Source organism: Zootoca vivipara, chromosome 10, assembly GCF_963506605.1.
Source record: "Zootoca vivipara chromosome 10, rZooViv1.1, whole genome shotgun sequence".
Lineage (NCBI taxonomy): Eukaryota > Metazoa > Chordata > Lepidosauria > Squamata > Lacertidae > Zootoca > Zootoca vivipara.
This window is the reverse complement of record NC_083285.1, coordinates 29,235,617-29,258,749: the sequence shown is the minus strand read 5'-3', so window position 1 is coordinate 29,258,749 and position 23,133 is coordinate 29,235,617. Positions and strand designations below refer to the sequence as shown.

The 23,133-nt window shown below is 39.3% G+C and overlaps 1 protein-coding gene across 1 annotated transcript in view; it reads right to left on the bottom strand.

The window, feature by feature from the left end:
• Nucleotides 1-1,560: 1,560 nt before the first annotated feature.
• The window catches only part of TRHDE (thyrotropin releasing hormone degrading enzyme), a 208,590-nt gene continuing 187,017 nt past the window's right edge, over nucleotides 1,561-23,133 (bottom strand). The window contains exons 15-20 of the mRNA XM_035128521.2: nucleotides 22,650-22,757; nucleotides 14,001-14,168; nucleotides 11,285-11,425; nucleotides 8,198-8,279; nucleotides 5,792-7,068; nucleotides 1,561-5,693 (exon numbers count right to left, since the gene is read on the bottom strand). Coding sequence (XP_034984412.2) covers nucleotides 6,925-7,068; nucleotides 8,198-8,279; nucleotides 11,285-11,425; nucleotides 14,001-14,168; nucleotides 22,650-22,757 — 643 coding nt within the window. The 3' untranslated portion in view covers nucleotides 1,561-5,693; nucleotides 5,792-6,924. The remainder of the gene's footprint in view (nucleotides 5,694-5,791; nucleotides 7,069-8,197; nucleotides 8,280-11,284; nucleotides 11,426-14,000; nucleotides 14,169-22,649; nucleotides 22,758-23,133) is intronic.

Genomic DNA, 23,133 nt, shown 5'->3' with positions numbered 1-23,133 from the left:
CATAATCTCTCTAGTGATTTCCAGTTCCCCTGGCAATTCAGTCTACAGACTTTCTAAAAGGGGGGATTTTTGTTGGAAGCCGGTATAATAGGCTGCAATTCTAAGCATAATTATTGACTGCTAAGTTCCGTTGAAGCCAGTGGGACTTAATTCTAGTACTTATGACTGGAGAACCCCTCCTCCAATCTAAGTCCTTAATTAGGTTTGGATCAAACTACTTTTAGGTATAATGTGCTAATCTAACACTGACTGCCTGGGTACAAAACCTGTTGATTTCATGAAACTTATGGGGTGGGCTCGAACAGATAGCCACACATGGGATTCTTTATGAGAAGGTAACTTCTTACCTATCTTAAGGACTTGGGTTTTCACTGATGTATTAGTGGACCCTTCTATACCACCCCACACAACCTTAAAATATTGTATTGTAACATCCAGAACAAAGAACAAACAAACAAAAATCAGAATTTATTTTCATTCAGAATAACTCCTTGGTGCTCCACCACCTTGCTATTCTAGATGACTTATACGGGTAAAATTGGAATTGCTTCATAGAATCATAGAGTTGGAAGAGACCACGAGGGCCATCCAGTCCAACCCCCTGCCAAGCAGGAAACACCATCAAAGCATTCTTGACATATGCCTGTCAAGCCTCTGCTTAAAGACCTCCAAAGAAGGAGACTCCACCACACTCCTTGGTAGCAAATTCCACTGCTGAACAGCTCTTACTGTCAGGAAGTTCTTCCTAATGTTTAGGTGGAATCTTCTTTTATTGAAGTTTGAATCCATTGCTCCATGTCCGCTTCTCTGGAGCAGCAGAAAACAACCTTTCTCCCTCCTCTATATGACATCCTTTCATATATTTGAACATGGCTATCATATCACCCCTTAACCTTCTCTTCTCCAGGCTAAACATACCCAGCTCCCTAAGCCGTTCCTCATAAGGCATCATTTCCAGGCCTTTGACCATTTTGGTTTCAGTTCAATTATTTAGTCAATCACTGTGAAAACATGTTAGTTTTTTTTTTTAAGGAAATGGTATGTATAGGGTTGCCAGACAATAGAGGACAGGACTTCTGTGCCTTTAATTGCCCTGCTCTCTTTTGAGTCTGGAAACCTTAAAGAGAAACCAGCAGACCCTTTGCTTGGAAATTAAAGAGAGGGTCTGCTGGTTTCTCTTTAAGGTTTCCAGACTCAAAAGAGAGCAGGGCAATTAAAGGCACAGAAGTCATGTCCTCTATTGAGTCTGGCAACCCTAGATATGTAAATTATACAAATATTTCCACTGATGTAATTTCACTCCCCAAATTTATGTCAAAAGTTAGTCTCTACCTTGTGGTTTCTGAAAGGCTCTATATATTGCATCCTTTTGGAATTATTAGACTCTTAACAAAACACAAAACACAATCAAAGGCTGAGAGTGTGATTCTTGTTATACTTGTCTCCACATGTGGGAAAATTAAGACAGTGATGAATTATACATTACTATACAAAATTTTATTATCAGAGACAAAATTCAAATTTGTTCTGCTTAAAATACAGAAGATAAAGTTTCTCATTTAGAAAAAAAATCCATTTAGTGAATCCTTGGTTAGAATGGAATAAAAATTTCATGTTGAATACATACTGGTTCAGTATGGAATTAGGTTTAAAGGCATATCATACAAAAATACTTGCAGTAAACGGTAATACAAACTCATATTTTATTTGGTCAATGCTTTAAATTGCTTGATGCTTTTATTTTCCAGTAATATTTTCTACAAATGCATCCATTCTTACCCCCAAGAGAAGTAAATGAAGATAGATGTGATTTTTGGAAATCATGTAAGATTTTCTGGAATCATGTGGCGTTGAGAATTCTGACTTAAGCTACCGGTATATATCTTTATATTCAATACGAAGAACGGATATGCCTTTAGGCCTGTATGGTTAAATCAGCCGCACAAAAATACAGCATGGCATTTAAACTCAAGCTACCATCAGAGTTTCGGTACTACTTATGTGCTTATCTTCTGCTGTATTGAGACTGAAGATAATTGATGTGCTTTTCTCAAGAAGAATGGATTTAAGCATGTGATCAAACAGATCTGCTGAATTGGAACCTTTAAGGATGCACTGGCAATACAAGTGTATCAATGATATCCATAAAAGACTGCAGGGCTTTTATTAGGCAGAATCCAGAGTCAAAAATCAAACAAACACACCTTATGCTTAGACAATGAGTCTAAGACCAAGAGACATAAATATATATAGTATGCAATCTGAAACTGCATGGGCTCCAGTGCACACACAGAGCTCTTGGTCTAACTCATTTTTTTTATTTAAAAAATGGGGGATCTTCCACACTACGAACACCAGGATGTCTGAATCAGGTCACCTGTGTATACGCAGAGTGGGGACTTTTTGTTTTACTGTGACTTGTGCTTTGTTCCATATTGGGGAATGAGATTCCTCTTTGTTGTGCTAGGGATCATTCTCATGGACACATAGCCATGCACTCAATGTGCACAGGTGCACAAACTGTACCTGGATTAGTCTTCTATTTCTTCTGAATTGTATCTTGTGTACAGAACTACTGATAACATGTATACATATGTACATTATAAAGAATATTTTCCCCCAACCCCCCCCCAAAGATTTTAGAGTTGGGGGGATTCTAAAAGCAATCTAAAAGCTAGACAGAATTACCAGAATTATACCTCTTCTGTTATTACCATTTATCTACAGTACTTTTCTGCTAGGTGATGTTAGGGTCTGTACATTTCTTAGATAAAATGTGCTTTGCTATCAGTTCTTTATTGCCACTGCCACTTGTACAGTATCTGAATAGTAGAGAATGAAAGATCAGCTATCAGTATAATGTGCCTCATATACATATTCAGCTTCTGTAATAATAGGGGGGGGGAAATGAACCTCTTCTATACAATTTTAGATTCAGGATCTGCTATGACATTCTTGTCAACATAAATGCCTGCTTTACTCACATATCATAACAAGACATCAAAATTATATTTACATGTATTTTAGTTAGTCTTTTTTAGCCAACATATAGATGAACAGTTGTTAGTGTACAGTAATGCCATCATCAATGCAGTCCAGAATGCAATGTGTGTTTCATTTTGGAGACTCTGAGTCTTCTGACTCCAAATTTCTTAGCCGTGAAAGTTGCAACACTGTCTGTAAAGGATACAATATCCTGAAGGGTGCAAAGTATATTATAACGGATCATAATAGTGAAATATTGTGTGTGTTTGTAACACTTAGCATTTATATATCACTTCAGTATGCTCACAATGCGTTACATAAATTATCTCACAAATCCTGACAACAACCCTGTAAATTAGGTCAATTGTGAGTTTGTCACTGAGGTGAGATTTAAACCATGAGCCTCCACATTTACAACACTCTCAGCTGCTACATTATGCCAGTGTTCAGGGTCACAATGCTACATGAAAAGAAACAAAATATTGAGTCATATATATGCAACTATGAAAGTATATATAAATTAACTATGGACATGCTAAGTGTGTATTTCTGAACATCACAGGCTGAATGTTTTTTTTTTTACTCTGAACAAAACCAAATGGTGTGCTAGTAGAAGTCGTTCTTCAGGTTACGTAAATAGATAACCAACACCTCCACCTCAATCTTGGTTAACTAAACACAACAACAAAATGCAGTAACATTTAAAACAGATTCCCCCCCCCCGCTACTTTTCACTGAAATTTGTATCTTGCCTGGTAGAAAAATAAAATAAACACACCAGAAACAAATGGAAAAAGATCTACCAGCCAAAAGAACTCTAAGTTCTGAAAGCTGAGGCCATTTCAAAAGGTTACTTACTTTTATTTTATTTATTAAATTTCTATACTGCCTGTCATCCCAGGATCACAGTCTATTGCTGGTTTGAACCAACAAATATGTAAATTGATGCCAGGATTATGGCGATACATTCACACTAGGCCAGTTGAAAAAACCCCTCAAACTCATATTATCTAAGTTCAACGTTGTGGTGGTGTGTTCATTTAAGCATACTTTGGTGAATTCACTTGGCACAGCTCTGTAGTGTCAATGCATACATGAGACAATGGTGTTGTGAGATGTAGGTTTGGATTTGTTAGTCACTGGGGGATATTCTGGGACATGCTAGATCTGTTTAAGGGGAACAGGCTCCCCTTTGAAACCATTGGCGCTTAAAATCAAAATAGTGGGAAAGCATCTTTTAAACAGATTGCAGTGTGTCTGTGTGTGAGGGAGACACAACAGGAGCTTAAGAATGTCCAGTTTGGAACAAATCTCCCCCAGGTTAAAAATAAAATATAATAATAATAATAATAATAATAATAATAATAATAATAATAATTCATTATTTATGCCCCACCCATCTGGCTGGGTTTCCCCAGCCACTCTGGGCGGCTCCCAACAGAACACCACCACCACCAATAATAAAAAAGCAACATCAAACATTAAAAACTTCCTTAAACATGGCTGCCTTCAGATGTCTTCTAAACATCAGATAGTTGTTTATTTCCTTGACATCTGAGGAGAGGGCATTCCTTAGGACAAGCACCACTACCGAGAAGGCCCTCTGCCTGGTTCCCTGTAACCTCGCTTCTTGCAGTGAGGGAACTGCCAGAAGGCCCTCAGAGCTGGACTTGATAAAATGGATGAAAATGTTAATGGGGGGTGCATAGAACGAGGGATTGTGAATGTAAGTCCACGGGATAACAATTCAGAGAGGCCAAAGCACTGCAGGTCAAACACAAGTGCCAGAGACAGTTGGAAAGAGAGACTGTATACAAATGTTTCTGTGCTAATGCTAGAAGCCTCTGAGGCAAGACGGGCAAAGTGGAGTTCTTGGTCTTAGAGGAGAGCATTGATATAGTAGGTAGCATAAAGGAAACCTGGTAGAAGAGAGAGAACCATTGGGACATGGTTATCTCTGGATATAAATTATGGGAAGGGCATACAAGGGTAGTGTTCCCAAAGAGGTAGATTCTTCTTCCATAGGGCTGTTGTGGATGGTGATACCAAGAGTAATTTTAGTACTAGTGACTGGCCATCATCCCCCAATCAACTATCAGGGAGAGACCTTTAGATGAAGAATGACATCAAGGAGGAATCCAAAAAGAGGAAATGCAGTAAGGCTGACTTCAACCACCCTCACACAGATGGGCTAAATGTGTTCGTCACAACAAAGAGGCAAAATTTCTACATATCCTAAGTGACTGTGCTCTGCAGTTAGCAATGCTGTTGTGTTACTGACAGGCTTGTAGCCAAGCTACCACTTATGACTCTTGTACTGTATAAAGTGAAAACTGGCAGTTGCTGCTACAGTATTGTGATATTATTTCTTTCCTTTGGTTACTGTGATGATTCAAGTCCTGTGTTGAAGGACAGAGAACAGAGTGAAAATAAGCAACTAAATATTGTGAGAAGTAGAAAAGACTATTGACTTGGCAGGTTGTGGTCAAGATTTTCTATACTAGATAGAATAGATAATATGGATGAATATTCATTCCAAAGATTGATGAATGGGTTGTACAAATTGTGAAGAGAAACTATTTTGTTTTTGCAAGCTCATTATTTAACAGGTATTTGAAGAAAAAGTGTGCAGTGCCACAATATTCAGTGGGGGTTATTCTGTGGTAACTATGTTTAGAATCTAGCTGTTGAAAAGCTCTAGAAGATACCTCACCATAGCTGCCAAGTTCTCCCTTTTTTTAAGGGAAATTCCCTTATGCTGAATAGGCTTCCTCACGAGAAAAGGGAAAACTTGGCAGCTATGTACCTCACATGAAAAGTAGAACAGATACAAGAGACTACTTTTAAACATAGGCTACCACGGTATTAAAATTTGCTGCAAATGCCATCTTGATTGATTTCCATGGGATGCTTGTGTGAATAAATAACACTCTTATGCTGAAAAGACAATGGGGGGGGACTGGATCATTACAACTGGATCATTATTTAGGAAAGTTTTCTTGTTTCTCTACAGATTCTGTTTTACTTTTCTCTGTTGATTTGATATTTTTCATGATACCAAGCATCGGTAGCTGTGTAATTAATTACCATACTTTCTGCATCACACCTAATGAGTATTTTTTGCACACTAAAATCCACACATAAGGGTGATTTATGGATTTTGTCCAAGAACATATGTGAAACTCATTTCATAAACCATTTAAACGTATGGTGATCAGAGGGCTAAATTAGTTGTTAGCTGTTCACAAGTAAATACATTTTGGAATTATAACATATTGTGAGAATAAAATCTCTCTAAACTTGTCTGTATCATTGACTTAAAATAGGGGAGCATTTAATTTGTATAATCATTTGCAACTCAAAAAGAGAGTGAATGTCCAAATTGTAACTGAGACAATCTAAGTGCTGACATAACTGACCTACATGGAAAGGTGACAGTTAGTCACATGCTGAACATATAGATCGTTTACGTTCGTCTTTCCACCTTATGTTGCTGTTATAACACTGATTGTCATAGTCTTTGTGCTTTTGCATAATGCCCATCTTCGATGTAACAGAAATTCACACACAAACATGGACACCTTAAGTAAGCATGCTAGAATACAGGCAGGAACCATACAACCATGCACAAATATTCTGAGGGCTTCCCCCCAAAAAACTGACATTAACATTTACATGCACCACTTAATATCACATTTGGCCATGGTACAGTGGGAACTTGGTTTTGTAAGCATTCATGACCTTTTCTCTCTGTCAGAGTTCTTTTTCCCCTTGCCTTTTAGTTTTGAGGAGATTGGTGCAAAAATATAATATATCTATATATTCTTTCCATTTTAACCAGTCTTCATTGTGCTTCCAGTCAAAAGTTCTTGGAATGTCACACTGTGCTTCTCCTCCTGGCTGCACAATTTGGTGCTAAGTTTTGGTCAGAAACACTGATTAGTGTGCCAGTGATTTTCTCAGCCACTGAAACAATTCTTCTTTATAAAGCATTTGCCACCGGACATTGGCTTCCACTGTTTCCACAGCTCGTGAGAAAGCAGCAGCAGATCCCTCCTCGTAGGTCTTTATAAAGTTCTTTAGCTGAAATGCAATTTTCTCAGGTTAATTTGGACTTGAATAGATGTGCATATTTTCTTTCCTTCCAAAGCATATGAACAAGTTGGATATTGACGACAAAGCTCTACATTTGAAATAAGTTCTTGTAATATTTTACAGGGAGATTTATTACAAAATGCAGTAAGGCAACAGACTGCATCAATTAGGTGTGATGCAAGTGCTTCAAATTGTGCTGGAAGATATTGACGTGCCAATGCCTGATTATATTAACATCACTTCCTCCGTCTCTCCTGTAGCCCAGCTGCTTTATGTTGCAGACAGCTGGGCTCTTATCAACTTTTACTCCTACATAAGAAACTAAATACAGAAAATTGGAAACACTCCTAATGTAACTTAGAAGCTAAAGTTAAACTAAAACACTCAGGCTCTTCTCTGAAGAGCCCCAGTTTATCAACCATTATAAAAGATGTGCTCAATTAGGCTAGTACAGTCATACCTCGATTTAAGTACGCTTCGGTTTGAGTACTTTCAGTTTAAGTACTCCGCGGACCCGTCTGGAACGGATTAATCCACTTTCCATTACCTTCAATGGGAAAGTTCGCTTCAGGTTAAGTACGCTTCAGGTTAAGTACAGACTTCCGGAACCAATTGTGTACTTAAACTGAGGTACCACTGTAAAACATACTTAATTATTTATTGTAAATGGCTGGGTGTTTATGCACCAATTTGAGGGGCTGACACTATTATGAGCACCATTTTTTAGAGGTTATAATCCCGTGCAAATTTACTCTAAGTAAATTTAGGAGGTATGCCTGAACTAATACCAAGAGGCCCCACACCTCCTACTCATGTAGGCTTTTGTTGTTAGGTAGTCCTTGGGAAAAGGTTCCCACTGAACTTAGTGGATTTACTTTTGAGTAGAAACACAAAGGATTTGGGGGAAAGGTGTTCTGGGAAGGCTGCTTTTCCCTTAAATGAAACTCTGGTGCAGCCATTCTGTAAGGTGCTGACGAAGCCGAGTTAAGCAGCATTACATGTCAAAACGCTATGGCTACTGTATGTAGCCCTGCTACTTTTAGGTATGTAAGACTTAAGACATCAAAATGAACATTAATACAAAATAACTGCAAGCACCGCGCTGCATAATATTTACCTCATTTAGTTCACTCTCTGTGTTAAGAAATTCTGTGACTCCACTGATAAGTTTTGAATTCATAAATAATGCTTCCCCATATCTTCAACAGCAGGTCAAAAATGCAGATATGAAATAGATTGAACAACAATGCACTGATTATTTAGATGTTAAAATATATCTATTACATTTAAGTTTTATTATGACAATTACAGTTTTCCCCGATGTTTCTGGTCCATATATAGTATCCATAAAAGCAGAGAATAGCCAGGCTGGGTCATATCCTTAAAGCTAAAACCTAACACTTTACATCAGCATAATGTTGCTTTTTAAAACTTATTTAAATGCTTTCTGTTGAGCATATGAGTCTACTAAATCTGAATTCATCATAGCACAATATACCTACTAAACTCCATTCAAAGCAATTTGGCTCACTGAAGCAATATGAAATAAATCATTTCCTCTGGTCTATGATATGCAGCATAGCCAGCCGATCACATTGGGTCAAGAACCTGCTTACTAATGGCAGAACTAAAAACAGGAAGTTAGAGGAAGACCAGCTGATATTCAGACTACAGACTATCTGGCTGGTTTGTTACTTCTTTGCATAATACTTGCTGGCATTAACACAGCACAGCCAGACATCAGTCTAAAGGCAAGGGAACTCACCAACATTTATATGACCATTCCCACCATAAACTAACACTTATTGGATCTGACTGGCTATATCCACTCTTTTGCTTAAAAATGGAAGACACAACTGTTCCAAGTTTAATTGCTTAAATTACATGGCAATTACATAGCAATGACTCTGTATTCTAAGTGGAAAAGATAAGAATCCTTCATTCCCATTCTCAAGTGAATAATGTCGTGGTACTTTTTTCCTATGCAATACTGATGCTTTTAATTATGCTTTTGTTGTATCATAGGTATTCTGGACATTTCCTTGCTCTTGTGATGGTACAGTAGCCTACTCTCCTAGGGCATAGTAAGTCCTGCCCCCCTCCCTGCCTCTGGCGTATGCACAGGGAACAAGCCAGGCTGCCATGGGGAATGGGTGATCTGAACATACCTCCCATAGCTCCATCCAACATGACCCTCTCCACTTACTCCCAACTTGTGTTCCATATTTATCCCAATGACTGGGTGTACTGAGTACCCATGCCAGTATAGCAAGGAGGAAGAGGAACTGGGCTCTGTTATGGCCTATCAGTGGGTCACTAAGGATATCATTTGGGTAAGTGTGTTACAAAGGATCATGCTCTTTGTCACAGCTTGCCGTTTCTCTTTCACATTACCTGTTGCCTCAAGGATTCTAGTTCTACAGTCACTTTTAAGTTACGCTGTTCTTTCTCCCCGTGTTTGTCTATACATTGCTTGACTGTTGAGAAGTATTTTCTAGCCCGCCCTTACCAAAATAAACTGTTTTGACTTGTAATTTGTTGGCTATTTGTTTTTTAGAGTGTCACAGATTCATAGGATATTGTGAAAGAAAAGAACTAAAAAAAAATCAATCAATATCAGGTCCCCTGGGTATTATGCTAACATATAACATACTTCTTGGAAAACACTGGATACCAAGAGCTGTATCAGCAAAGAAAGAACAGATATTAGATTGGGATATTACCACAATAGTGAAGTTGACAGCTCATAACTTTTTTTAAAGTAAAATAAAGCTGGATGGTATCAAAAACAATAACTCAGTTCAGATGACTCTCCAAAACCATGACTTGGAAAATTATGAATAAATTGCTGTGACTTGGCTCATTTTCTTTTCTCTTTCCCCTCCTTTGCAGGTAAAGAAAAGCAATTAGGGGGTGTATCCAACTGAGTTATACTTAGTGTAGACACTGTAATCAATAGACTTAGATTAGTGGTGGCATTTAATTTCAGTATGTTTTTTCCTACTCTTGAGTTGGATACAACTCTTATAGAGTTGTATGCAACAATTTATAGAGTTGTATTGAACTAAGTACTCAGTACTCAGAATTGGATACAACTCAGAGTAATGAGTACTTAGTTCAATACAACTCAAAGTTCCTGCTTCTTCTCTGCTGTTACTTTGCTATTTATCTGGACAGAGTAAACTTAAGGTTTGATGTTGCATCTAAATGCAGCCAGCGGGTCCCTGGTAATAAACTTCATAAAGTGAATGAATAAATTGTATTAAATGAAAAATCTGATACCTGAAAAGAAGACATTTCATAAAAATTTATGGGCTAGATCCAGACTTAAGTTAATGGAACTCACTTTCCGCTTTGAAAGCAAAGGGGAAGTTCAACTAATTTAGGCTGCAATCCTAATTAATGCCTGGGAGCAGAGGGGCTAAACAGAGTGGTGCAGCTACCATGGCATCAAATACTTGCTGCTTGCAAATGTGAGGGGTGGGGTGCTGTAAAATCACCAGTTCGCTGAGCCAGCTTTTTGCTAGCACATTAAAGAGCCCTTAATCAGGTTCCTGACCAATAGCTGAATTGGCTTAGGATTCAGTGGTTGCTTGGTTGGCCCAAAACACCTTGTTTCAGTGGTTTATGTTGGCTACTCTGGTGCGGATACCAATGGTGGTAGCTTCCGCCTGGCTGTACTTTCAATGGGCAATGGGGATTTCTGTTGCAACACAGCCCCCTCTGCTTGTAGAGCTGAACATATTTGAGTGGAGGAAACCTCCACCACATCCTAACCCTCTCCAGCATGGAGGATTGAGGGTTAGGATTGCTCTGTTAGTCTGGATCCAACTCTAAATAACGTATATGCAGGCTAAACTGTACTGTATTAGTACTGATAATGAAAACTGCAATGTATTTTAACTGTCATTATAAGTAATAAATGACACCTTTCTAATGCATTGAGAGGGGATGAACATAGATTTCTCCCCAGATTCAACTCTCACTATAGCAGGTGGGAAGACAGGTGTGTTTGTGTGTTAACTTCCCCATGCACAAGAGGTTTAGATCCAAAACACTTACTTACGGATGTGTATAATATGTACTATTGTTAAGATAAAATAAATACTAAACTAAATATGTGAAACAATGAAGATGCAAATGGCTGTAAGAAAGATGCAGCCAGTACTCTCACTTGTTTTGTATTGACAGGCATATGTTTTACCTTGCATTCAATATTTTCCATTTTTCTCTAAAAAACTTCCAAGCAAGATCTCTTCCATGTGGATTTCTAGCTACATGGATTATGACATCAATTGCATCCTGATCCAGGACAACTTCAGAATTGAGAGACAGGTTAAGAAGCCTTGAATAACAGGAGAAGGGAGAAGAAATGGTTAGTTGTTACAAGCATAAATACTAAATATATCGAGCTATTAGACATCCTGGAACTCCCATTGAAGGTTAGAAATTGCTATATTGAAATTCATTGCAGGAGCTTTCCTGTACTTTTGTTTTATAAAGTACAGAGAAGAAGCAAAACTTTGTGATAGAAAAAGTCTTTTGTACCACTATTGGCCTATGACAGATATTTGATAAAACCTGAAACTGAATTGCTTCATTTTAGATTTCATCCTAAATGCTACTCTGAGATTATGCTTACCCCAAATTTAAGTGAGATTTGCAATCATTTTCAAGTAAACTTGGAATATATGATTTGGAAGAAATGCTATCCACATAACACAAATATGTCTTGAAAATCTGCAAAAAGGAGATATTGATTTTGATTATTAGGGAAAAGCTTTAAATATGTCATGAGTGTTTTTAGCGCCATGAGTAGATCTGAAATACTATTGTTTGTATTGCTCTGTTTTTCTTCTATGCTATATGCTATTCTCTTGGAAATAATCAAGTAATAACTAATTTGAAGAAGAAAAACCACTAAAACACACACACAAACACTTCCACGAGAGAGATTTAAAAATGCTTAAATTTGTGGAAGAATGAACAAATATTACTATTTTTAGTTAATTAATTGTCTATACCACATTTCGTCCAAAGATTACAGGGCAGTTTACAATATAAAAACACACAAATACATAGCATAATAACAAGTGAAGGCAATACCCCCCCCCCCAAAGTTTTAAAGGCCATAGATGGTTTAGCCAAAAGCTTGAGAGATAAAGAATAAGTTTGCTTGGTGCCTAAGGATATGTAACAAAGATGCCAGGGGAAAGCGTTCCACAAGAAGGGAGCCACAGCAGAAAAGGCCCATTCTTGTGTTGTTGCCCTCCAGACTTCTCACAGAGGAGGCACCTGAAGGAGAACATCCAATAATATGGGGAAGAGGCAGTCCCTGAGGTAATGTGATCCTGGGCTGTTTAAGGTTTTCTAGGTCAAAACCAGCACTTTGAATTGGGCTTGGAAACTAATTGGCAGCCAGTGCAGTCAGGCCAGGACTGGCATTATATGTTCAAACTGCATTGCCCCACCCCAGTGAGCAACTTAGCCGGTGAATTCTGCACCAGCTGAAATTCCCATACTGTCTTCAGAGGCAGCCCCATGTATAATGTGTTGAAGTAATCTAACTTAAAGGAAACCATAGCATAGATGACGGACGTTTAGGCTGTCCCTGTCCCGACAGGGGTGCAACTGGGCCACCGGCTGAAGCTGATATTCCTCTGTGCCTCTCCCGACAGAAATCACCATGCATCTGTGCCAAAACTGACCCTAAACCTTGATTAACATGGATCTAGGAAATTGGTTTCCTCCAACAGCCCTTGGATCAGATCTGTGACCACCCACTCTAGAACCTTGCCAAAGAAGAGGAGACAACTGGCCGGTAATTACTTAGATTTTCCAAATCCAGGGAGTATTTATTGAGGAGTGGTTTTTACCACTGCCTCCTTCAAGAAGGCAGGGGCCACCTCTTCTTGCAAGGAAGTATTAATCACCTCCCTGGCCCAGCCAGCTGTCCCCTCCTTGCTAGTTTTTGTGAGCCAACAGGGGCAAGGATCCAGAGTGCAAGTGGTGGCCCTGACCCATCCAAGCACCTTGTCCACATCCTTGAGCCTTGAAATTCAACCAGCATAACAGGCCTGGACAGTGCTCAGGACACCTCTCGAGATTCATCTGCTGTAACAGTGGAGTCAAGGTCCAGACGGATGCAAGCAATTTTATCCTCAAAATATTCTGCAAACAAGTCACAGCAAGCTGTCATTGGTTCTGTCAACTCCTCCGGAACAGAGTGTGAAAGGCCTGCACTACCTGGATGGCCCAATGTAAGGGAGGCAGCAAATTATGCCTTCTTTGCTGTCTTCACTGCCACTAGCTAGGCCTGATAATGAGCCCTCACTGCTCTTTGATTGCATTTGGTTGGAGTTTTCCTTCACTTGCATTTCAGCAGCCTCGGTCCAGTATACCTGAAGGAGCGTCTCCACCCCCATCGTTCTGCCCGGACACTGAGGTCCAGTACTAAGGGCCTTCTGGCAGTTTCCCTCATTGCGAGAAGCCAAGTTGCAAGGAACCAGGCAGAGGGCCTTCTCAGTAGTGGCGCCTGCCCTGTGGAATGCCCTCCCACCAGATGTCGAGGAAATAAACAACTATCTCACTTTTAGAAGACAGCTGAAGGCAGCCCTGTTTAGGGAAGCTTTTAATGTTTAATAGATTATTTTATTTCATTTTTCTGTTGCAAGCCGCCCAGAGTGGCTGGGGAAACCCAGCCAGATGGGCAGGGTATATAAAAATAAATTTATTATTATTATTATTATTATTATTATTATTATTATTATTATTGGTCTCCCACCTTGTTTCCTTCAGCTCTGGAGCATACCAGGGAGCAAAATGGGCTCCACAAAGCAGGAGGAGGAGGAGGAGGTCAGGAGTGATCGTGTCAACAAGTTTGAAAACAACAACAGGAAATGTTAACTAAATTAGCATACCTGTTTAACAAGTTTCTGTCATCACTACAAGTTAAAGCTTCTAACAATATTTTCTTCTCCGATACCGCTGTAGTAGAGTGGAATTTCATCCAGATGAATTCCCACACATCTTCATCCATCAGTGAAACTCCTGTGCAGTAGACGATGTCTCTTACATTAAGAGGTATTCTTTAAAAAAGAAAGGGGAGAGAAACATTGCCTAGTAATATTATATTAATAAGATGTTCCAACAAAAGAATATACATGTTAAAGCTATCTATCTATCTATCTATCTATCTATCTATCTATCTATATCTATCTATCTATCTATCTATCTATCTATCTATCTTCTATAAAAAATAAAAATGTCCAGTACCACCTTAGAGGCCAACTAAGTTTGTTCTGGGTATAAGCTTTCGTTTGAAGGTATCTGAAGAAGTGTGCATGCACACGAAAGCTTATACCCAGAACAAGCTTAGTTGGTCTCTAAGGTGCTAATTTTTTAATTTTGTCATATATTTCAACTGCGTCAGACCAACACGGCTCCCTACCTGAATGTTAAAGCTATATTAGTCATGTGACACAAGTGGACTGGACAGGTTAAAATTATGTTTTTGTGATTTGACTTCCCTATGCTTAAAATTTTGGATCAGGGGAAAGGGTAAGGGAATATAACTTATGACCCTTATGCCGATTCCCTGACTTAAAATACCCTCCCCGAGCTATAAACGTCAGGGGGGACAGGGAAGTATGGGCAAAATTTTTTGTACCTGTGGGAAATATAACAAGGAAGACTTGCACCAAACCAAATAAAATTTTGGGCAGGTATAATCTGTGCTAACATGCAAAATACCTCCTCCTGCCTGCTGCTAAGGGCCAAGCCACCCCAGAGAAACTCCCTCATGCAAGGTATCATGAAGGGAGGCAAAGCCTTCTTTCCATAAAGGGAAGCTGCAAGTACGTGTCCTGATAGGTGCTACCAACCCCTGTTCAGCATTCAACAGGCCCCAAGAGCACCAGAGCAAGGAGCCCTGCAAAGCGTTCAAGAATAAAGGATGGTTAGTGGGGCGCCCTCCACCCAACATGTCTCAGGGTGCTGACCATTATCTGCCTGCGCGAAATGACAAACAAACCAAATAGCCAAATTAAGCCCTAGCTCACCATAAGCCAATCAAATTCAGAGCAGACTGAAGTGGGTTTTTTTAAAAAAGGACCCTCAAATTTTGATGCTCTCCACTCAGCTCCATTTTTTTGGCAGCTGGCTAAGCTCGCTTTGCTCAAGAGCAGGAGAGCATGATGCCACTGTGAATCAGAGAAGGAAGTCTAAGGTGAGGGGCAAGCTATTTATGCAAGCTCCCTTCTCTAAACCAGGCCACGTGTGAAGGAGAAACCCCCTTCTACTCCAAGGAAAGCCAGTGAAACGTCCTTCCTCAGTGGGGTGGAGTATTCCCAACTGAAGATAGGGATCAACTTTATAGTTTCGGGTGGGGAAGCTGCAATATGTTGCTGTCTCTTCTTCACAGGATCCCTGACCTGAACTTACTAAAAAAAAAAAAGGAGAGGATTTGGGACAATAATTCATCACCTGTCTACCTTATACCTGCACAACCTCCCTAGACGAGTTTGGCTGAATGGCACAAACTGCTCATATCACTCCAATACAAAATTTCTATGAAAAAAGAGATTACCATACTGGTCTCAATCTCAAATATGTCTCATTCTTAAATATTTATATTTATTAGTGTAAAACTTTTTTCTCTCTTTTTTTGTACTTGAGCGGTCTTTGTACGGTCAAGTGGAATCAGGCAACTACCGCTTACAATTTTATTTAAATTATCTTTTTTATCATTTAGGTGGCTTTCAAAAGGCTTTCCCTACTAGTAGGGCTGTAAGCCAACAAGACATCTGCAAAAAGAAAAATAGAGGCAATTCCTTTCAAGCTGATTGTCTCGTTAGCTTTGCACACTGACCAAATGTTGGAATACAATCAGCAGTATACAGGAGCAGAACCGTGCACCATCTGAAAATATTTATCACTTCCTACATTAAGAAGGTGCTTATCTCTTGCCTCCTAAAGTATATTTCTATGAAAATTCAGTCTATCTATCATCCGCCATGTATCCTTTGCTCAGTGGTGATTACTCTTGAGTAGACATGTATAGGATTGCACTATACATTTACAAATCCACTTCACGTCTATTTCAACTATACTTCAAACTGCATTGAGTACAATTTTGTTGAATTATTAGTGGGCAATTACAAAAAAAAAATACACACATGCATAAAACAAATCATAAAACAACACGCACATAAAATAATGGTTAATCCTTAAAAAGAGCAGAATCACAAATATAAAAAGCAACAATCTCCCCCAAAATTTTATCTGTAATAACAGTTGCCACAGGACTGGCTGGATCAAGCCAAAGGCAAATCTAGTTTAGCATCATGCTTTGCACGTTGCCAACCATATGTGTTTGGGGAGCCAAGAAGCAGGATACGAGCTCATGGCACCCTCATGTTTGTGATCCCCAGCAACTGGAATCCCCAGGCATATGGATTCCATGCCTAAACAACGAGTTTACCAGCTAATGGATGAAAATTATGGTTAGAAAAGCCACTTCGATTGGTATGCCACTTTCTCTCCTGTACCATCTGGGCTATGATACCGCCCTTGAATCTCTGAGGCAAAGGCTCTGGGACATAACACATAGTGATCTCCGATCTCAATCTCATGTTATCTGTGGCCCATTAGCAGTAGGAATTCACTTTGGGTTCGAGTTTCAGACACCTGCACGTCTTAGAAATGTGTCTGTACCAACATATCGGCGTCTTTTCACCAAAGCCAGATTAAATGTATTCCCATCAAACTGAGAGGTATCCCTTATCAAAATAGGATCTGTTTGTGCTCTCAGGACGTTGACTGCATGAGGCATATTCTATCAAGCTAGGGAACTATTGATTAAACCACTATTGGCAAATCGGCCGTGTCAATCTGAAGCCTACTATATAAAATATCTTCTGGACGACAAGTCCAATGATATCACAGTGGCCGTGGCAAAGTTTCTTTCAGTAGTCACACGAATCAAAGATCAACATACCCATGACTAAACAAATAACGCTACGGTCTTCCTGCCCTGGGGGGGGTTGTCTGTATGAATCTGTATTTTATTCTGAATCCATGTTATGGATCGTTGGACCGCAAGAAAGATTATTATGACAGTAAGAGCTGTTCGGCAGTGGACTTTGCTACCAAGGAGTGTGGTGGACCTCTTTGGAGGTCTTTAAGCAGAGGCTTGACAGGGATATGTCAAGAATGCTTTGATGGCCCTTGTGGTCTCTTCCAACTCTATGATTCTATGATGATGATGATGATTACTACAGGCATATGGCTCAAAGCGGCTCAAGTTGGTGGTGATCACCATTACTTCTGAAAAATTCTGTAACCTATTTGTTGTGTGAATACATACTCATTTTTCTCTGCTTTGAATATTTCACTCAGGTTCCAGAATTATGAAAGTGGAACAAGAATTTCCCTCCATTCACTTATCCACACTATGGATAATTTTATATACCCTTTCTTTCCTCTAGTTCATTTGGGTTTCTTTCTCTCTTTAGATTTTTAGACAGAAGGTATCTTCAAGGTTTACATCGGGTGGTTTAACAGTTCCATGGTTTTAAAGCTCTGATCGCCCAACTTCAGTGTTTATGCAAGAGCAGAAAGCATTCACTTGCTACGTTAACTAGAGGGAATTGGAAATGGTGGCTGAGTGTTATTTAAGGATATACTGCCAAAGATCTTCCTTTGTTGGAATAAACCCCTCCTGGGCTATCTCGCCTGCACTCATTTTTTAAACCAAAGCTATGATCAATACTTCAGAGAGTATGCTTCAGTTTTGAAAGCATTTTAAATGGCTTTCATTTGAATACATGTACTGTTGTGATTTATTTAACTTTATTTATCTTGCATAAGAGACATGGCAAGGATAAAATATGTGGCTAGCATAGCTGCTGATTAAAAATTAAGCACTTTGGAAAATGTTAAAAATTAAACAGAAAAAAATAACAATTAAAATCATGCTGTGCCTTTACAGAGAAATCTATTTTTGCAATGATTAATAATAAAGCTTTACAAAGAGTTAAGAATAATCTTTTAAGTTATAATTAATTGGTACATGCTTGTTCTTGTTTAAACTAAGTTCTAACAAATGGAAATAAATTTATAAAATAGGCCCTTAATTATTTATCTTCTAGGCAAATGGTGTTCTAATTTCTTAAAATGTAATTGGATGCAGTTTAGGCAGCTCTTTGATTTAGTGACATGCTTCAAACCATTTAGGGAAACATTTAAGAAAGGAAATTAATCAGATGTCCCATTTTAATTCTGAGAATTTAGCCAAAGCTTTTCAGTGTGTTTGATTACAGATTTGTTTTATATAACGCTCCCATACGAATAACAACTAACTTTTCAAAATTCGGGATGAATGTAATAGTTGCTCTTTTAAATGCTATGGTGGTGATACTGCTATTTGGGTATAAGCACTGTTAATTCCTAACAAGCCATACTCACAACATAAAAAGACAAAATGAGAACCCAAAAATACATAACACAACAAAAACAAATCAATAACCCTTCCTCCCATAAATACATCATCATCATTATCAATTGTGGATTGCAGATTTTATCCTAGGTTTTGATAACCAAGCACCCCAGTACGGGGCACCATTTTCACAGGTGGAAGAATTACCTTAACCACCTGCAACATTTCAATCTAGCTGTTACAATTTTCCATCTGTCACAGAGACAACTCCAGAAGCTCACGTCATACTATCCCTTCCTCACTGGGACCCATAACTACATTGTCTCACTCCTCAGACCTATCCAGGAGCGTAGCAAGGGAGGGGCAAAGGGGGCGGGCCGCCCCTAGCTCCACTCTGGCAGGGGCAGCGCATGGGGGCAGCACCCCCGGTCCCTGGCCTGCCCCTCGTCTCCTCCTCCCAAGCAGGAAGAAGCAGAGCGTGCTACGGAGCGGTTGGCGCCGCTGCCTGGCAATCTGCTCCGTAGCGTGCTCTGCTTCAGAGCGTGCTGGCCGAGCGGAGCAGCAGCGCCAACCCAGATGGACTGTGCATGTGTGACCATGCGCAGTCCGTCCTGGCTTGTCCTGGTGTGCGCGTCATGCATCTTGACGTCAGGACGCATGCGCACTGCGGAGTGATACCCTGCCCCCAGGGGGTGCCGCCCCGGGCAGCCAAGCGGCACCGTTCGCCACTGGACCTATCTCCATATCTCACCGGCCTCTGGCTCTTTCAGATGAAAAAAGCAACTACTTTGCATGCAACTTTCCTGGTATTTTCATTTTACTGTAATGAAGCTGAATCTAAGATTCCACCTCATAATTCCATATCTCCGCTGCAGTAACTAAGCACATGGTCCAGACACCGTATGGGTTGGCTTACCCGTGTAAGGCATGAATCCTTTCTATTCTGTGTTTCTTTACAGGTCCTTCACCCCACAAAGCTCTTTCCTTGCTTCTAAGTCACTTCCTATTGACTGTATTGCTATCGAACGTATTTACCTGTATTGCTATCACCTTTAAACCTTGGTTTATAAATAAACATTGCACTTGCAACAGGTGTGGTGTTTGCTGGCTTTCTGGAGCAAGCACACAAATATTGATTGAAATTCCACAATGTAAGCAATGTTATCCAAGATAATTCAATTCTGTAAGCATGCGCAGACAATTATTTCTAGGAAAGATTCCTAGAGTAGTACTGTTAATTCCAAAATTAGCTTTTACACAAGGATATGTGTATGAAACATGGTTATGCTCACTAGCAGATCTGGTGATTGTTTCTACACACCTGCAACTCCCTGTCTGAATATTAGAAACAATAAAATAAAACTACAATCACTGGCGTGTACATGCAATATTTGGAATGGATATTTAAGTTTCAATATGGTGTTTGGACTAAGTGGCATAGCTGCCAAGTTCCGGCCTGAGAAATAAGGGACTGGACCGGAAGTAGCAGACTGGAAGTAGTGATGCCGCCATTTTGGAACTGGGTGGAGCATGCTCAGAAGCTACTTTTGATGCTGCTCTGCCCTGTTCCAAAATGGCCACCGCACCAGAAGTCGTGCTGCAGCCATTTTGGAACTGGGCAAAGCAGCATCAAAAGTCGCTTCTGAGCATGCTCCACCCAGTTCCAAAATGGCCGCCACGTCAGAATAAACTGGGGGGGGACAAAAAAAATCCGTTTTTTTTTCGGCTGGGAACAGCTGGAAAAACAGGGTTTCCCGGGGGATACGGAAGACTTGGCAGCTATGCGAAGTGGCCCTACTAGTCCTTGTGTTCTATGGTTAAATTGCTTATAAGTCACTCATGAGGTTCTTAAATTAATAGATATAGCCAGCCCATAGCATTTAGCAAGCAACCCTTTGCTTTACTTGACAATCTAAAAGACGTAGGGAATAAACTGTCTTCTTAATGACATTGCCAGACAATAAAGCCTGTATTTACTTGTTATCATGTTAATCCTTAATCCTATTGGATATATGCCCTGGGTCTTCTTTCACAACACTAAAGTCTTGATTAAGTTGTACTCAGCACACTCTTCTTTCTACTTAAACAGCTTTATTGATTTCACTGCAAGACTCTACTCCATTGTTGCAATAGCCTGTTAATTAACTAATTTCGGCAACATTGGTTGCTATCCTCTCTCTGTGCTATTCTGAAATAATATACTGTATGACTTCATTTACACCTGCATAGATAATGTAGCCACCATTTGTTTAAAGTACATCCTTAAGGCTATACATAGCACAGAACAAAGAATTATATGTGCAGGGAGATGTAGATTCTTTGACACATTAAAAATTTATCCAAGAATGTCCAGAAGGCTGAGAAAGTTCCATTGAGGCCAATTTCATTTGGTGACTAGTTAAATATGCTGTTAATGAGTTTAAGGAAACAAACAAGCATAAAAACATAGGCGGAAAGCTGTTCTGATTTGCAATATTACACACACCCCCACTATGAAGACAGAAGACACATGGCCTCAGTCCTTTGGGGCTTTAAAAAGCAGTGTAAGCACATTGAATTGGGCCTTATTTCTATAAGGTGACAACCAGCGCAACTGCTTTAAAGCATGGGTTATATGTAAAATGGTAAGATATAAAAGATAGGGTAATATTAAGTAAAATTTAGAGTTTATATAAGATTTAGAGTTTACTAAGGATGATCTACAAAGGAACGCAGAAGGAGGTGGAATGAGGAAGACATTAGATTAGAAATAAGGGTTATAAATTAGAATTTTTGTTTTTGTATTTTTGTGTTTTGTATTTTTGTATGTTTCTGTTGTTTGTTAAAAGGGGGGGAACCTTAATAAATATATTTAAAAATAAATAAATTAAAGCATGGGTTATATGAGCTCTAAATGGAACACTTGGCAATAATCTGGCTACTGTATTTTGGATCAGTTAATGTATCTGAATAGTCACATTAAAATAATGCATTGCAGTAGTCCAATCTGAAGGTCACTTGGGGGCGGGGCACAGAGTCCTAGTGATGTGTGTCCCAGAGGGCCCATGGCTGGCGAACCCAGCTGGAGCTGGAAATAGGCAATCCTAGCCCAATGCTACTTTAGCCTCCAATGTTAGATCCGGGAGTAGCCAAACATGATATAATTGGAGAACTTGCACATGATGGGTGTTCCTGCTCCTGTCACCATTTCTTTCTTGTGCTTCGTAAGTAAGAATACAGATTAAGTGAATCTATCTCCAGAAGAAACTCTGAAAAGGATAATGTATTTTGAAACACGTTTTGCTTTCAAAGCTGATGCATTGCGAAGGTTAAAGAGGTTAACAAGGCTGATTCTCGAGCACAGGCAGACCTTATGGTAATTCTTTTAATTTTTTAGGCTGAGCCACTAGGCTGTCATAAGTAAGGAGTGTGAGTAATGTACTTCTTCACACATGAAAGGGCTGTAGCAAACATCTTAATTTACCGAAAGCAATTGCTTCACAGTACAGTACTGGAGATGAATTTCAGAAACTCCATTTTGATTCACAAAACACATTTAAACAAATGCATGTATTTAAATAGTTTTGCTAGTTTTCACTTAATGGTAAGTTTCAACAAGTGGTTCAGTGAAATGGTACTACTGAATACCTTTCTCTTCCAACAAGTGCTATTAGTAAGACCTTTCTCAGTTTGCATCTGCATCTGTATTGGAACTGTTTTTAAGATGCTTTTATTGTTTTGCTGCTTGTTGTTTGCTGCCCTGGGCTCTTTCAGAAGGGTGGGATATAAATTTTAATAACAACAATAATAATGCTAGCCTCTCTCCTTCGGAATTTGCATTTCAACTACTGAATTTATTTTAATTTTTAAAAATCATGTCAATCTCTAGGTAAAATGTACAGTTTAAGTACACAATTGGTTCCGGAAGTCTATACTTAACCTGAAGCGTACTTAACCTGAAGCGAACTTTCCCACTGAAAGTAATGGAAAGTGGATTAATCCGTTCCAGACAGGTCCACGGAGTACTTAAACTGAAAGTACTCAAACTGAAGTGTACTTAAACTGAGGTATGACTGTATTTAATAAAATGGAAGGGGAAGTAATTCCAATAATTCCAACTAAGGGGGAAAGGGGATGCTGCAATCCTTTTTACCTGTTTCTGTTGCTGGAAATCCAGTCTGATATCAGGGTTGCAGCCTGCTGGTGGCAGTGCTTGTTACCAAAGCTGCAAGCCAGCATGATGACTTCACGGCGTAACTCCCTGGGTAACCCCAAAGCAGAAACAAAAATTGTGTTAGGGTCATATTAATGAGTATGTTCAAGTGCTCAAATGAAAATGCACAATTGCTTACAAGATCTAAACCAGTGGTTCTCCTCCAATAGACCACTTGGAAATTGCTGAGGGTGTTGCCTGTTGGAGCAATTTTCATGCACTGTGCTAGATGTTGTATGGTTTTTAATTGCATTTTTGTTGCTTCTTTTATTTCTTATATATTGTATTTTATTGTATTACAACTGAATTCCATAAAATTCAGATTGCATTGCAATCACATACAATGTAAGAAATTAAATATGATTTTAAAATAATAATAAGTGGTACCTCTACTTATGAATTTAATGTGTTCCGAACACACATT